Source organism: Zea mays, chromosome 4, assembly GCF_902167145.1.
Source record: "Zea mays cultivar B73 chromosome 4, Zm-B73-REFERENCE-NAM-5.0, whole genome shotgun sequence".
Lineage (NCBI taxonomy): Eukaryota > Viridiplantae > Streptophyta > Magnoliopsida > Poales > Poaceae > Zea > Zea mays.
Genome location: NC_050099.1, coordinates 18,663,847 through 18,681,392, shown reverse-complemented (window position 1 = coordinate 18,681,392; position 17,546 = coordinate 18,663,847). Strand labels below are relative to the sequence as shown.

The window sequence follows — 17,546 nt, the reverse complement described above, 5'->3', positions numbered from 1 at the left end:
GGCGCAAGCCTGAGCGCTCACTCCCCCTCTCTCTCACTGCCCCGTGGGCCAAAGCTGTCGGCGCCGTCCTCTCGCACGCGCGCCCGCTTCTCTCTCTGTCCCGCCGTCCCCACCTGTCAGCCGTCCTCAACCTTCTGCCCACGATCTTCCCGCCGTGGACGCACCCACGACCGCGCGTTCTCCGGCCACATCCGTGCGCTCGCGCTCCTTTTGAGCCCCACGCCCTGCTCGCCCACGGCCCACCCCTCCTCTCTCATTTGCGCCCTCTGCCCAACTCTCTCGCTCTGCCCACGCAAACAGGGAGCTCCGCCACTGCCCGCCGACGACCACTGCCTGTTCCGTGGCCGCCGTTGCGCCCGTGCCCCGTCCAGCGCCACGGTGAGCTTTGCCTTACTGTCAGCTGCTTGGGACACCCTTCGGTGTACCCTTTCCTTCCCTGCTACGTCCGATCCACGCTCACCGGAGTAGTTTTTGCGCAGCCAGAGCCCCGCCGCCGTCGACCCGAGGCTCCACCGCACCTTCGCAGTCCTCCACGCGCTCGGAGTTCGCACTCAAGGTGAGCAACCCACCCGTGCCCCTAATTTGGTCATCCCCGCTCCGTTGCTTGCGCGATTGCTCGCCGGAGCAATCCAGCGTCGCCGTTAGCCCGCCTTGCCAAGGTCTGCGCCCTCTGGTGCCCTTGCGCCGGCGTGAGGGCCATGGCTGAACCCGCCAGACTGCCCTAATCGCGCACAGGCTAAACCTCGAGCCTCCGGTCCCCTGTCGTGTCCAGCCTGCTCGTCTCCGGCGAACTCTCGCCGCGGAACTGAGCGGCGCCACCGCGTTTAGGTCCGGCCCCCAGCCGTTAGGTCTCGGGTGTCCGTCCGAGATCGGGCGGTTTAGGTTTCATCCGTGTGGATCTGATCGCAGCCCTCCGATATGGATCCGGTCACTCTCCCCTCTCCCCTCACCTGCGCCCCTGCCCCTGGGCCCGGCTGGTTAGCCCGCCCTGGCTCGCTGGCGCCCTGGCCCCGCTTGTCAGCCGCGTCCGCGCGCCCGCACCCGCGTGATCTAATTTGGGTCGTTGATCTCTGATCTGATGGCTGAGGTTACCCCGTACCCCTTCGCGTGTGAGTTTTGCTTAAGAGCCCCCCTGGTTTTAGGAAATCAACCCGTCGTCCTCTGTTTTAGCGCATAGGTCCCTGGTTTCTTTAGAATAGCCCCCTGGACTTTTATTTAATCATAGATTTAGCCTTACTTTCATATTTCAAACTTCAAAACTTGTTTATTTCATATCTTTTTCATATGTACTCCAAATTTAGTGGTTCAAATTGCAAAATGTTCATAGGATTATTCTCTGTTCAAATAAAATATGACCAACTATAATATGTATACTTTAATTTTTACACTTAGAATATAGAATTAAAATATATGTTGATTTATTTATTTAATGAAATAAATAAAAGGAGAATACTAGGAGTAAAGTACATTTAATCTTGTGAGATTAGTGTTATGCATTTCATGGATTCATTTTTTGGTTTAACCTTTAGGCCTTAATGAGATAAATAGAATTAGGGTTGTAATTATGGATAATATTTAAAGGGTAATCAAATTCCTAAATGAGAGTAGTTCATCTTATAATTTTAGTTTTTCTTTGTTTAATCACTACTTAACCTTTTTGAGCTATGTTTCCAACACTTAGAGAGTAATTAATCCCCAACTAGGATTAGTCCATTTTATAACTTGACCTCATTCCCCTGTACTTAATACTATACCTTTTTGAGTTGTGTGGCAATGTTTGTACATGTTTGATGTGATGTTCATTTTTACCTTCCAAATGTATTGAATGCATGCTTGCTTTACTTAGACAACGAGCAGCTCGTGGTTCCTGAGTGTGTTGCCGAAGATCCCTCTGAGCAACAACTTGGTGAAGGCAAGTGTCCTCAGACCTATCATGTCCTACTTTAATTTATAATTCACTGTCCCGCATTACATTATTGAAAACTTAAGAAGTGACTAGTCTGTATTTACCTTATCCTTGTTTACCTTTTTGGGTTAATCAAGGTTAGCTTATGCTACTGCTTCAACTTAATCAATGAACATGATGTGATCTGTTATGATACGATGATGTTACCTCGATGAGGTTCTTGTGATTACTTTAGGGGGCTCAGGCTGTTTCCTGAGTGCCTCTCCGTAAGGACCTGTTTGGGGAGTGACAACCCGAGATAACAGTGCAACCATGAGGGTGGAATGGGACACCCTTAGCTGATTAATTAGAGGAACCAGATGAATAGTTGGCTTCGCCGTAGGGCCATCAATGGGGTCCAGGCAAAGTACTTGCTCTGCCGAGGCTGGTTGCAGAGGTTCTTTGGTTTGGTTTTGTTAGTCACCCTTACTTTGGGGAGATGTACTGTGTTTATCAAACTGGAGAAACCTAACGGGCGACTATGGCCTCTGGGAAATCTTTGTAAAGGCTACGTGGTGAGACCCTGCTAGGTCACCTTAGTAGTGATCAATGGGGAGGCTAGAACCCCGAGCAGAACGGGAATCACGGCTTGTGGGTAAAGTGTGCAACCTCTGCAGAGTGTTAGAAACTGGTATATTAGCCGTGCTCACGGTTAAGAGCAGCGTTGGGATCCTCTTTGATTAGAAGAACTTTGATTACTTTTATGATGATGATTAGCAATGATGGTTATAAATCTGATTTCTGGTATTTCCTCTTGGAGGGAGTACTTCTGGGTAATAACTAGGTCTATTACTAAAATTTTGCTCTATTTATATAATAAAACTTGACCAAATAAAAGCAACTGCTTAACCTTAACTCCACATACAGCTAGTCCACTTTAGCCAAACAGGACATTTGCTGAGTACGTTGATGTGTACTCACCCTTGCTTTACAAACCACCCCCACCCCAGGTTGTCCCCACTATACTCAGTGCTCAGGAGGTGAAGCTGGTAACATGGAGGACTTTGAGGAGTTCCAGGACTACGATGAGTTCTAGTTTACTTTAGTGGCAAACCCCTAGTCAGCTGCCTGTGTAGGCTTATCGTTACTCCGCACTTTGATATTATTGTTGAACCCTATGACTATGTATTAGACTATATGGATGTCTCAGACATCTTGATGTAATTAAGTACCTTTCCGTTATTTAATTCGAGCATTGTGTGATGATGTCCAATTATGTAAACACTGTGTACATGAGTTCTGATCCTGGCACGTACATGGTTCGTATTCGGTTTACCTTCCAAAACCGGGTGTGACACTATGAGTTTGGCTAAGAAAGTGAAAGGTGAATCAATAGCTCTCAAAGCTAAAGCTTCCAAGGCAATTGAAAAGAAAGAAAGTGAAGATGAAGAAAATGGAAGTGAAAGTGATGAGAGTTGGCTCTCTTTGTGATGAAATTCAACAAATTCATGAGGAAGAAGAAGGGTCAACCTAGAAGGGGCCAAACATCAAGAAGAAATGCTTTTAATGATAGAAAATGTTTTGAGTGCGGGAAACCCGGTCACATTGCCATGAATTGTCCAAGCAAGAAGAACAAGGGCAAGGATGGAGATGATAAAAAAGAAGAAGAAGTTCTATCACAAGAAGGATGGCAAAACCTATCTAGTTGAATGGGATTCGGATGCTAGCTCGGATGATGATGATAATTCCTCATCCAAACTAAATGTCAGAATCGCTATTAAGGAGGCTCCTTCACTTCTCTCATCTCCTCATTGTCTCATGGCAAAAGGTGATGCTAAGGTAAAAATCATAACCAATTTAAATGTTCTAGATGATGATATTGATGATGATGGATATTCATATGATGATCTTGTTAGAATGTTTGGTGAGGCCGATGACTACATGCACAAAGAAAAAGAAAAATTTAGGACCTTGAAGAAATTATACAAAAACCTTCAAGTGTCTTTTGAGTAGCTCAAGACCTCCCACAACAATCTAAAAGAGAGTTGTGAGAAGCTTGTGGAGGCTCAAAACTCATCTCTTGTGCATGAAGTTGTGGTGGTCACCGAGGATGTTGGAATCACTTGTGACTTTCTTGATAGTTCTACAAGTGAACCACAACCTACTAGTTTTATTTGTGATAAATGCAAAATCTCTCTTGTGAATGATAATTTTGGTTTTGATGAATCACAAATAATTGGTTAGAATGAAGCCTTGGCAGGGAAAGTAAATGCTCTAACTCATGACTTAGAAAAGGCCTATGGTGGAAAGGCTAAGTTGGATTTTATATTGGGAAGACAACGGTGCTCACTAATCATGAGGGTCATGGGTATGTTCCTAAGAAAGGAAAGAATGCCTTTGTGAAGCAAAAGACCATGTTTGTGAAAGAATGTGACAAAGTGTGTCACAAGTGTCACAAGAAGGGACATGTCAAGAAGAATTGTCTCAAATCCAATAATGTATCCTCATCTTGTTTTGATCATTGCTATGTTCTTTCACATAATGCAAAAGGTGTTCATGCTAAGTTTGTTGGCACTTCAATTGTTGGTACCAAAAAGAAAGCCATTTGGGTGCCAAAGACCTTGGTCACTAACATCCAAGGACCCAAACAAATTTGGGTACCTAAAAGAGATTGATTTCCTTTTGTAGGTAAATTACAAGGCGGAGGAAATCATTGGGTGTTGGATAGTGGTTGTACTCAACATATGACCGGGGATATGAGGATGTTCACCCAAATGAGTTAGGAAGGTTGTTCAAATTATGATAGCATCACTTTTGGAGATAACCGCAATGGAAAGGTTTAAGGTTTGGGTAAAATTGCTATTTTAAATGACCATTCCATATCAAATGTACTTTTAGTTGAATCTCTAAACTTCAATTTTCTATCTGTAGCTCAACTATGTGTAGACCCAAGAGTTCTAGTATTATGATGAGTTTCTGTGATCAACAAGTCGACTACAGAGAGTCTACTGGTGGATTGACATATGATATCGTGGTTATATAACAAATGCTTGGTTACAATATTAATAAATCATGTGTTTTGGTATAATCTGCTGCATGAAGTAGCTATATATGTGATTCTCGATCCGATTGCATTTACAGTGGACATTCGGTTTTGTCGAAAAAACCAGGTGTGAGATCATATGTGATGTTTTGGCATCATTGATGCAAATGTATTGATCACTCGTAAATATATGATGACTGTAAATTTAGTTTGTAGGTATACAAGTGGCGTCTAACAGAAAAAAATACCTCAATAGAAACTCATGAACATATGCAAGGACATGTGCAGGTTTATCAGGAGAGAAATAATTCACTTTAAAGGAAAATACAATTATAATACCTCTATATTAGCTCAACGAATGTAACGAGATTTTGTAGATTTTTCTTGGCTAGAATTAAATAAAAAATGGTTATTAGATAAGAACTTATGAGTTGAAAACTTTGCTGTATATACTTCGTTTGATGCTTATGGTAGAACGAAGTAAATATTGTTTTTGTCATGCATGGAAACATAATTGCTTGTGATGTATGTTTGGTTTATTCGAATTTTAAATGGAATTGCCTCCTCTGGCGGAAAATATGTGGCAATAATTTTTTTAAAGATAACTATTTAGCGGTTATGCAACTAAATTACCTCTAGAAACCAATTTCCAGAGGCAAACTGCGAACACATTCTTCATCTCGATTGAAGTGAAGCGATCAAATTCAGTTTTTAGCCGCAAAATTTGATTGACTCTCTCACCCCCTCTGATGATCTCACCGGTCCTTTACAAACCTTTAAATAATATGCCAGTGTAAAAGAACTTATATCAGTGGTTGGCTTAAACCAACCACCTCTAAAAATGCTTTTACACTGGCGCTAGTGCAAATATATTTTACCCCTGGTGGCTGGCTTAAACAAGTCCCAAGTGTATAAATAGGTTAACACTGCCACAGTTTAAGAAGGCACCTGTGAAGTTCGTGAATTTCATGATCTTATGCGAGTGAAAATAGGCGTAGTAGGACCAACAGTACAAAGCTTCGTTATACTAGAATGCTGTTTAAACAATTTGTGATGGCTAGAAATTAGCAATTCCGAGTATATGTATTAACTATGATCAGTATTTCTTTTGATTGTTTTTGTTACCTTTCATGTACAATTCCGAGTTTCCCCCCTTAATTTCCACTCTTCTCTACCTCGTTTTACCGACAAGATGAATGAATTTACAAGGGCATCTATGTTTCATATCCCCCACAAAAAATGGGAATGAAATTGGACCCCTGTATCAATCAATCTACAACCCAATGGCTTGCACTAACTCACCAACTTGGATTGCGGCCATTTGCCATCTCCAAGTATCAAAACTGTGTTGAAGCACAAACTTCATTGCCTTGCTCAAAACATGCTCCCCGTCGTTTTTCACCACTGCAACCTTGTTAGGGCACTTGAGCAACCCTATATAGGCCTCTAGGTCATGCACACAAGCAGGATCTCTCGCCTTGAAGAAATCCAGGGCAAGCTCGACACCGACATGCGTGTAACAGGCACAGCTCCATGGAAGCTCCAACCTGCCGGCCCCGAAGAAGTTCTCGTTCAAGAAGATGCCGGGCAACTTGGTGATAGGGTCATTGACATTTACCACCCTTAGCACCTTCACCCCGAGCTCATCACACCGATTCTTGAACCCAGTGTTGCCAACCCTCGGGCCAGCAAAGGAGTAGACGGTGATCGGCACGGTGTCGCCGCAACCGTCGCAGTTGAGACCGAGCTCGGCAAGGTCGTAGCCCAAGAGGAGGGCGAGGGAGCTGCCCATGCTGTGGCCGGCCAGCGTGATGCTCATCTCCTCGTGTTTGTATTTGCTGATGAGGCGAGTGACCTCGGAAAGCAGCTGGTTTCGGCAGCTGCCGTAGGTGAAGCGGCAGGTGGCGTCGTCGGAGGTGTAGACGGAGAGGAAGCCCGACTCGACCTTCACGTCGGGGCGCGGGTCCGCCGGATCGAACCTGGCCTGCTCGAGGGAGCTCATCATGTTGGCCACCCACTCGGAACCGGTGACCGTGCCGCGGAAGGAGACGACGACGTCGCGGCGCCCGAGCCGGCGCGCCGTCTCGTCGGACGCGACCGCCACGTACCCGATCCACCGGCTCGGGCACGGCCCGGCCGCGCCGGGGAGCGCGATGTCCGGCGCGGCGTAGATGTACCTGGTGACGTCGTACCCGGCGCCGGCCATGCCGACGGCCTCGAGCATCCTGGCCTTGCCGTACTTGCAGTTGAGGTAGCGCTTGGAGCACGCGTCGAGGTCGAACGCCTTGTACGTGGCGGCTACGAGCTCGCCGTACCGGACGATCTCGGCGCGGAGGAGCGGGTGCAGCGGCTCCACCAGGCCGGCCCAGTCGCGGGCGCCCTGAATCTCCCGCCACATGCTCGCCAGCGTCGCCGTCGTCTCCTCGTTCTGCTTCTTCGCCACTCTCTCGGTCATGACGACGACCGGCGGCGCTGCCGGCGTCGTCGTGTGTCTGATGTTCAGCGCGATGGTCGGAGCCGACAGCCGTGTGGTCTGCGGAGCGAATGTGGAGGGCGGCGTGGCCACCGCCGCCGCCGCGGTGGAGGCATTGCCCCGCTGCTGCTGGGGTTTCGCGCATAGGCCAGAAGAAGGCTGAGGTACCGGGAGGTGTACCGCCATTGCTAGCTGCTGCTGATCGATCGATAGGGTGCAGCTTCTCTGGTTCTGCAGCAGCTGCACACGGTTGATTTGTTGTGAGCTCTGGGAGAGAGATCCAAATAAGGAGAGACGACGACGTCAGAGAGCGAGGTCGGAGTTTGGCAGTTAGAGCTGGAGGTGAAGGAGGCTCCCGAGCCTTTATATGGGAGAGGAGGGGACCGACAACGGGTGTGTGTGTGTGTATCCGTTTTCTCGCGAGACGTGTTGGCTAATTGGAAAGCGAGAGAACAAAGCACATCTTGCACGTTTGCGCCCGGGGATTTGACCGGAGGTGGAGCAGCGTGGAACTGGTGCCCTCTCCTTTCCTTTTTCACTCTATTTTTTCCTTCAGATTTGCATTTAGGTCCATGAACTCTGACCATTTAAAGCTCAAGCTTTAATGTGTTTTGTTTTCTCAAACAATTGACTTGGAGCAGTACTATTGTTCGTAAGGAATAAAATTGTAGCGAAATGCACATTTTCTAGATTTTGCCAACGCGTACAAACTTGCTTCATTTTTATTCAATTCACGAACGCTCCTCCTTATTCCCGTTTTCCAAATTATAAGATATATACACTATACATACATGTATTGTTGACATTTGATTTTAATCCCCTGAAAGTATTACAAATCAAGGCAACATAGTGAAATTGAGCTTCATTTTCACCATGTTGTTCTATCATCTCCAGAGAGAAGCTTGATACGCAAGGAAAAGATGAAGGGATAGATAAACAAATGAAGTATTTAAAACAGAAACATAAATGATGTTGAACCAAGGTACACTCAACAATCATACAATTTAAATATATAGAGAACAATGTTATGTAAGGTTTCCTCTTTCTTTATTAATCAAAGGTCTACATAAGTACCTTATAATAAGGAGAAAGAGAGAAAGATACAACTTCGTATGAAGAGCAGTGGGCCTGATTCCAATTGAGGAAAGGAAAAAATCATGTAACTAATGCATGCCACTGTTCATCTATTTATAGTCGCAGAGTACAACTTTAGCGAATTTACAACTCTGTCCTATAACATATACATTTAAACTATCATACATACCGATGACAATGTTGTCCTTTCCTTCTCACGTCCTGAACTTTTGGGCTTCGAAAGTTTCTTGTGATTTTATTTAGCTTCATGGAGTATGCGTACATAGTGTTTGCCCGAAGCTTCTTCTCCTTAGAGTTCATGTGCGTCGGTAGATTTGGCCGAAGCTTACCTTCGACATTAGCCCCACAACATATAGAACAAGGTAGACAACAATTATTGAGTTCGTGGTTTGAGGACCTTCGATAGAAGAAGGCCTCCAACATCTATTAAAACTATGTATTTAGAAAAGCCAAAATATCTTATAGTACAAAAGAGAGAGTACAAATTGTATGTTGCCAAAACAAGAAAAACCATAATATATTTTTTATTGTGTGTTTACTTTTGGTTTAAGGACGTGTTTGGCAAGGCTCTGCTCCACTCTAGAGCAGCTCTATTTCAAAACTCTGGGTGGAGCAGCTCTGCTCTAGAGAGTTTTGATTGGTTTCTCGTAACCAGTGGCGGATAAATAACTCCAGACTCCATGTTTAGGTTGTTTTTTTAGAAATTTCAGAGCAGCAGCAAAACAGGTACTCAAAAAATTTGTACCGTGGCTCTGAAAACTCTATAGAATTTGCAACTCTTAAGCTATGGTGTTTGGCAGGCTCTAGCCAGATCCTGCTTGGAGTTTTGTTCCAAAGCCATGCCAAACACGCCTAAATGTAAATCACTGCCTTCGACAATATTAAAAAAAATTAAAGAATTAAATTTTGTACATTTTTCTTGAATTGTAACCTCTAGAAACTTTATAGAAACTTTAGCAGTTACATATGAGTACACGTTTGGAATAAATTTAATGTAAAAAAAGACATACATGTTTCATATTTTATATATATGTAAGCCATGGGAATTAAGTTTGTAATTAACACACGGATAACACACCATTGTAAGAATAAAGTGTGGATGACATATCTTCTCACTCTCTAGCTCATCAGAATACAATATCATCTCCATAGAATAAAGCGTTCAGTGTGTCATTCACCACCACTTTTGCATTGGCTGCTTTCGAATGCAGCTCTATCCAATCTACGTGAAACCGTGTACCAAGGGACAAGGGTGTTTGTTAAGAACCATGGACGGTGAGCTCCAACTGCTCACGCCTATCCAAGTATCCATTCAGCAAGATCACTTTCAGAAAGAACAAAAGTGTGATCAGAATGTTGTGTAAACTGCCTCCAACTTTGGAATCCGAGGACAAAAAAAGAAAGAAGAAGTGGAAGCCGTCCTGGTTCAGAAACTACTGGTACGTAAATTGCAGATACGCCAGGGACCCATGTGAGAATACCTGCGCGTGGTCGGTAGGGGCCTTTCCGTTGCTCCACGTTGCGGTTGCTCTAGGCCGGCGCGGTAGTAGCCCAGGCCCAGGCCCGCCCAACGGTGCCGTGAGTGAGTGAGGCAGGCGCCGGGGCCCACAACGCGACGACGAAAGGAGCGACGTCATCTGAAGCACCAATAATAATTATACCCCCGCTCGTGCTGCAGGCCGCGCAGCTGTTACTCGGTACGCGGCACCACACGGCCACAACGCGAGGACAGCGCGCGCGCGCGCGCGGCCGTGCCGTACGCGACCGCCGAAATCGTGGTCGCCGGAGTGCACTGGCGCGGGCGTGTTCCTATTTTATTTTCCGGAACCTTTTCTTGCCGTCACTATGAGTGTGTTTGACCGGCCGCGCCGAATAACATAAATTGTTAGTATTATATATATACACCATTATACACTGTTATTGAATATTATCCCTGAAGATGAATACGATGCAATATTGATCGATGTTTTTTTGTTGTTTTTTAAAGAAGTTGTAAACAGGGCTGGAAACGAGCCGAGTTCGGCTCGGCTCGGTGCAGCTTGGTGGCTGACCGAGCTTGGCTTGGCTCGCGAGCCACACCTGATATATATAATTGCATTATATAGTAAATTATTAGTATATGAATATAAAATATATAGATATCATTCATCATTATGAGTAATCTAAATTATTAATTGTCATATATCTATTATTAAATGCTAAGGAACAAACTGATTATCTATAAAATTAGCCAATATCCATCATTATTCTATATATTAAGTAATTTGGTGAAGCTTGCGAGCCGGAACGAGCCGGCTCGGGTCGCCTCGCTACCACAACGAGCCCAAAAGACTGGCTCGGGTCGCGAGCCGCTCTGAGCTCGAGCCGGCTCGCGAGCCTCAAGCTTATTTTCCAGCCCTAGTTGTAAAGATCCGAAGGCAGGTTCTTTTGTCTCTAAGGGCTGATTTGGTGACCGGGGATCCCGAGGGGAAGAAATCATCTTGCTATTCAAAATTGAATTGCAAGGGAATTCCTCTCCCATGGATCCCCTAGGGATCCCTAATCACCAAATCAGCTCTAAAGGGTAGATAAGTTGTGTTGGAATTAGGCCCACTAGTGTGTGGCCCAATTCAATAAGGAAGACAAGTTCTTTTCTCTCTAAAACAATGCTTTGCACGGTTATATGCATGATATGCTGGTCATAGTTTTACGGTGACATAAAAAACCGGTAGCGATAAGTTATAACCACCAGAAAGCACCATTTACTTCAAAAAAAATGTTATCGTTATTTGTTATTAGGGCCGACTGTCGTGCAAGCATACCTTAGGTGCAACCGTGCAAGTAAACCTTCTGGTCCGTTAGATCATAATCTAATTGTATGTCGAATTTAACACGTATACCATTTCACCACCAACCTGTGTAACATTATAGAAAACCCTAACAAACTATGGTTGACCATGATCTAAAGAACTAAAATACTTGTTTGCATGCTTATGTCTAAGGTCTGCTTGTATAACAGTCGTTGTCTTGTTATTGGTAACAATCGATAACTGACAGTGAAAATAGTGATACTATTCATTTTGTTGCAGTTGAGTTTAGACTATGGGCCTCATATTTTTTTTTTCTATCTAGGCTCACTCTCTTTTCATCAAGCTTCTCTAGCTCCGGATGGCCTCTGTGAAATCAACAGGATCCTCTGCCGTAAAATCTACGGACTTAGGCTGTCTCCAGCAGGAGACTGTAAAGGATCCTGTACTCTAAATGTAGAGGATGGTCAGGTCCTTTATCCCTCCAGCAAGAAACTCTAAAGCGTCCTCTAAAATTTAGAGGATGGCATGCGTCCCCTATATGTAGAGAGTGCTCTATACACTGTACACCTTTTTGTGTCTGTACGCTCACATGGTGACGAGTAGTAAAAAATAATATAGAATGTCAAATCTAGTACACTGTTGATATAGAGGATGGAATTTAGAGGATATTGCTGGAGATGAAGAAGATATAGAGTACAAAATCTTTTAGAGAGTGTTGTAAAGGACAAAGAATATTTTTTTAGGGGATCAAATTTAGGGGACGTTGCTGGAGACAATTTTAGCCACCATCAACCGGCTAATACGTGGGTCCGCCCCCGGTCTAGCCTCGCCTGGCAGCGGCGGGGCGTCACAGGATAGGAGCCGCTCGCCTGCGAAGTGGCTCCCCGTCCCCGGCCCAGGGCGGCAGCGCAAGCCCAAGCGCAAGGACAAACGTTGTGTCATTGCTCATGTCACTATACGATAATTATTCTGAAAGTTTTGGCACCATGTGATAGGCAGCTAATGTATTCAAATTGATTATAGGTCCTTCATTACATGACTCAACAAACCAGAATACTCTTTTGGTCGCTGGCTCCACAATATGCATTTAGGGGGGCGTTTGGCAAAACTCACAGCTTCACTCCCAACAAGAATCACTCATGCGCAGTCAAATAGCAAAAAAAAAAAAACTGCTCCACTAGGGCTGGGCATTCGGTCTATTAGGAAATTCGGTTCGGTCTATTCGGGTTCGTGAAATTTTGGGTTCTGAAAAATGAGAACGAAATTTTCAAAATAATTTTAGGAACAGAATCCAAATAGACTCATAATTTCGGTTCGGTCTATTCGGTCCACCGAATAGACTCGAACAGTAGAGAGGCTAGTATCTTTTGTTAAAATATATACACTGATTAATTAATTGGAAGTACTATTATTACAACAAGTGACTATAAAAAACAGCATACATAGATATATATACTATTAAGATGATATCATTATTTTTGGTTAATAAGTTCATAAATCATATAATAATATCATCACATATTCAGAGCTTTTTTATATTTCGGGTTATTCGGTCTATTCGGGTTTTAAAGGTTAGGAACCGAACCCGAACCCATACCCGAAATATAACATATTTAGGAACCGAACCCGAACCCGAAAACCCGAATAGACCAACAATTCAGTCTATTCGGGTTCGGTTCGGGTTCGGGTTCGATTTTCGGTTTTAAAATGCCCACCCCTATGCTCCACGGTGGGAGGAGAGTGAATCACTCTCTATTTTGTACTAGAAGGTGAGAGCAAAAAACTCGTTTCTCCCCACGCCCAACCTACTCCCTACTCTCCAACCCTTCAAGAATCATTTTACAGATTGTCAAACGATTTTCGTCAAATAGATTTATTTTTACTAAAGAATCACTCAGAATCACTCTATTAGATAATCAACTCTCGGAACTAGAGAATCATGAAGCAAAGCTCTACCAAACGAGCCCTAAATATTTTTGCTATTTTTTGTATTTTTTGCGATTCTTAATTTGCCGAGTGCGTTTTGACACTCGCCAAAGTCTTTGTTGCATAGAGAAGCGTGCACGTGGTAGGGGTGTTCTTTATACACATGATAGAAAGGAGATGTGCTGTAGCTAGCACGTTGCATCTAAGATGGATGACCATGATTCAATATGTGCACGCATACTAAAGGTCCATATGTATCTATATGCTCTCATCCTACTACTTTATGTAGGATCATTTCAATAGCATTTATTGACATCGATTAGGATTACACATCGGCAATAATGTGCCTAAAGTGACAAACAACATAGATTATAGGACGTAGATGGCTAAAGTGGGGTGAATAGCATATAAAAAATTTCTACAAAACCACAATACATACTAAAGAAAAAAAAGATTAGTATCACCCAAGAAAGCACCTATACAATTTGATTAGCTAGTATAAATAATCACAACACACAAGCTACCAACTACAATACGCATCTCAAGCTAGCTAAATGTCAGCACACTGCCATGTGGTGACATGTGGGCCCTTGAAAGGTGGCATGTGGGGATATTTTCTGCTATAAAATGGAGAAGTTGCGCAAACAATAGGCATCAAGGAATTATTCTGAAGACATCCATTTCATACTGTGTTTCTACCTCTTTAGTCTCTTCCTCCTATCTTCTAGAGTTCTACTTCTCCATATTAATCGTTAGCTCGCTGCAACTTTCCTTTCCCATGGTCCTGTACTAAGATCATAATTGAATCCAATTATATAGTGTTTGGTTGAGAGGTGCTGTTAACAAGTGGTATCAGAGCATTTGATTCTCGGCTTCAAGTTGCCAACACCATGACTCTCGACATCAAGCTCATCCTCAACGAGTTCAATCGGATGTTCGACGCGGCCGAGGCTTAACTCGACTGGTGCTTCGCTAGGCTATTGTTGCCGCAAGGTGAGGAGGTGGACGAGCCGTTCCACGACGTGGCGAGCCCTCCGTCGCATCCTCCCGTCGTCTACGAGCCGTACCACGATGAGGCCATGGCAGGAGCCGATGCCAGTGCACTTGCTGGCCGTCGCGGCGAGCGGCCCACACGCAGACGCAATTCCTCCTTCGACGATAGATCCGAGTAATCCTACCTCACGCCCACCCGTGAGGCCACCAATAGGGCCACTGTGCCCGATGACAGGTTGATGCCGTCCGTCGACCACCGTCGGCGCCAAACACTGGATGAAGAAGGAGGTGTCGAGCAGGAATCGGGCGGTGTCGTTGTTGATGAGGTGGAGGCCATGGCGGCGCACGAACTTCCTAGAGACGGGACCAGAGGTTGCAACAAAGCAGCCATGGCGCCTATGTCGATCCATTTCGTCCCTAGTGATGATGGGTTTAGATGAAGCATGCATGGGGTTTGCAGCTACTAACGGTGGCGAGCTCGTCGCTGGCGGACATGATGGTGGAGCACCCTGCTCCGTGACTGTCAGAGTTTCTGCTGGACGCGTGTGAGTTCATGTTCGACCGTGCATTCGTTCTGCGGATGGAGCTCCTCCCCTTGGGTATCCTCAAGGGGCGGGTGGTCGCCGACTTCCTTTTCCCCTACATCCGCTGCTTCGTGGCACGGTTCCGGTAGGACGAGCGCCAGGCGATCTGCAAGCGCGCCATGCAGCACCAGCTATCTCAAGCATAGAGGAGGATGTACCCTTCGACATGCCCACCAAGTGTTTGATGTGGTCATTAACTGTGGTGCCTACTACGCCCACAACATGACCTCTTCACTAAAGACCAACAGAAAGAGGGGTGGATTCATCGCCTCCATCGTCAAGGGTCACGGCGGCTCGCTATTCCGCGAGAAGCTGATCGAGGGCGTTGGTACCCACTTCATCATCATCGTCGACGCGTCCAAGCTCGTGTCGCGTCTCGGCTGCATGGGCATCAACCCTGTCGAGGTCATTCCCTTTGGCGTGCTCCACATGCTGGGCCTCATTCATGGCCACTTCGACGGCTTGCCTAGATTGCACGCCAGGCTGAGGTCTGTTCCCACCGCCGCTGCCAAGGAGGAAGAAGACTCAGAACAATCCTCTGTCACTAATAATGGCAGCTACATCGTCGAGATGTTCTTCGAGGACGACATCCACGGCGACCTACGCGACATCAGTGACCGTCTGCTTCAGATCACCAGCATCGTAGAACAAGGCATGTTCCTGAGCTACTTTTCCCACGTCGAAGAAGGTGGATATGCGAGGGAGAAGGTGCAGCTGACCGAGGGTGTGAGCCGGCACCTCTATGTCACTCGCACACATTTCTTGGGAATGCATTCTAGTGAGTTGGAGAGAGGTCTAGTGCATTGCATCTAGTTGTTGATCCTTGAGACACTAGAAAGTTCATCAAGCAATCGTCATTGGCTTGTTACTTTTGAAGGTTGTCACCTCCTAGATGACTTGGTGAAGGATCCCCATTGAGCTCTCCAAGAAGATTGTGAAGAATCCACAATGGAAGATTGTGAGAGGGCTTGTGCTTTCCTCATCGGAGCGGTGAAAAGCAATTCTAGTGGAATCGAGTACAAGTGATTCTTTGACCTTCTGGCTCAAGAGAACAAGTGGAGTCTCAATAAAGGAGCGGTTGAGTGCATTGGATCCATCTCAACATGGATTAGGGGTGACAGGCAAGTCACCAAAACCACGGTAAAAAAATATGGTATCTTATGTGTTGATTACATTGTTTCTTAGCTATTAGTTGTGTTTGATTTGTGTAATCTTTCATTACTAGTGTCGGTACCCTGAATCAGGGGTACCCTCTACTACAGTATAAAGACGTTGTACACGTACGACGTCTCCTGGCCACACGGAGAACGGCACCTGACCCCACCACATGGGCAGGTCTTGGGGCACCATGTGACAAGGAGAGATAATACACCCCAAGATGCATCATTGGGTCCGGACCTCCCCAGAGGAACACCGAACCCTTGTACGCACAGCAAAGTCCCGGGACGGGGAGAACCCCGGCATGAGTAAGGGTCCGGTGCTGGCACGTGTCCAGGCCTTGCCCTGCGCTCCCCGCTCAGGCGGAGACCCGCTGCTGCCACGTGGCTTGTGGCCCGTGACATAAGCCAACGGGCGGGGCCTGACGTGAGGCCTCTAAAGCCGCACGGTCTCTGCATTTATTGCGGAGAGGACGCGCCGCCTGCCGCCATGCTGACAGACGATGTGCCCTCTCTGCATTTAATGCGTCCTGTCCACTCCGCTGGCAGACGGCGCGCCTGTCCAGTCTGTTGTCAAACAGTGTGCCCGTGCCATACGGTGCACTGTGCTCACCATCCCTTATGCAAGAAGCTTCCCCTGCACGCCGAGGATACGCAGATCTCGGATGTCAGGGTGCGATAAGATTGCTCCAGCAACGAACATTTGTAGCTCCAAGTGCTATATCCATTATGTCCCTGGGCCCACATGTCGGGGCTCAGTACCTTTATGCATAACCTCCTTCAGACTCTCAAGCTTCCACAGCAATCCAATACACAGTGGAGTAGGGTATTACGCTCCGGCGACCCGAACCACACTCTAAAACTCTCGCGTGTTCATGTGTTTCATGTCCGCTTAGCAGGATAGGCAAAACGCTTAAGCCCCTTCCTCATCTTAGGATTTAGGGCGGGTGCACTCCGCCACCCCGCCGGAGAATTCTCTCTCCGACATTTGGCGCGCCAGGTAGGGGCTAGGCTTTAGGTTTTTGCTTGCATCCTCGCTCAGCATGATGGTGCAAATCATTGAGCACCACGCAGAGACATCCACGGACTTCCTGGTGGAGGAAGAAGTTGTTTCTTCCACGCCACAGGTCTCCGACCGCCCAGTGCCGGGCATTGCTGCTGTGCACGCTGCACGGCAGCATACAACAGCGTAGACATCCCGGACTCTGTCAAGAACGGCCCCAGGAGCATTGTCAGCAGCAAGGGAGTTGCTGCGTCACCCTCCAAGCTCCACGGCCTCACCAGGGGCCATTAAGTAGTGGCGGGACGACGTCGACCGACTGCTCGGCATGGCGCATTCTACCTCGACCAGGTCGAGGTCACGGTCATCCCGGCGCCAACATGAGGCGTTGGCGTCTATGCGCTCACCCTCAGTAAGGGGCACACAGACCAATGACCTCCAGGCCGAACTCAACTGCTGGCGCGTGGGAGAGGATGCCCGGATCTCTTTGGAAAGGGCGCGCGAGCGCCGCTGAAACATCGAGGGCCCCAACCTCGATCAAGACTTCGCTTCGGTAGCACCGCAGACACCAATGGGCACTCGGTCCCCAACGGCTGTCCCC

At 46.4% G+C, this 17,546-nt stretch overlaps 2 protein-coding genes across 2 annotated transcripts; one reads left to right on the top strand and one right to left on the bottom strand.

The window, feature by feature from the left end:
• Positions 1-5,954: 5,954 nt before the first annotated feature.
• LOC100382214 (Galactolipase DONGLE chloroplastic) lies at positions 5,955-7,719 on the bottom strand. The gene has a single exon (NM_001174971.1). It carries the CDS (start codon positions 7,585-7,587, stop codon positions 6,202-6,204), a length of 1,386 nt encoding a protein of 461 aa, NP_001168442.1. The 5' UTR covers positions 7,588-7,719; the 3' UTR covers positions 5,955-6,201.
• Positions 7,720-15,010: 7,291 nt separating this feature from the next.
• LOC103655139 (probable ribose-5-phosphate isomerase 2) lies at positions 15,011-15,601 on the top strand. The gene has a single exon (XM_008681940.1). It carries the CDS (start codon positions 15,011-15,013, stop codon positions 15,599-15,601), a length of 591 nt encoding a protein of 196 aa, XP_008680162.1.
• Positions 15,602-17,546: the final 1,945 nt, after the last annotated feature.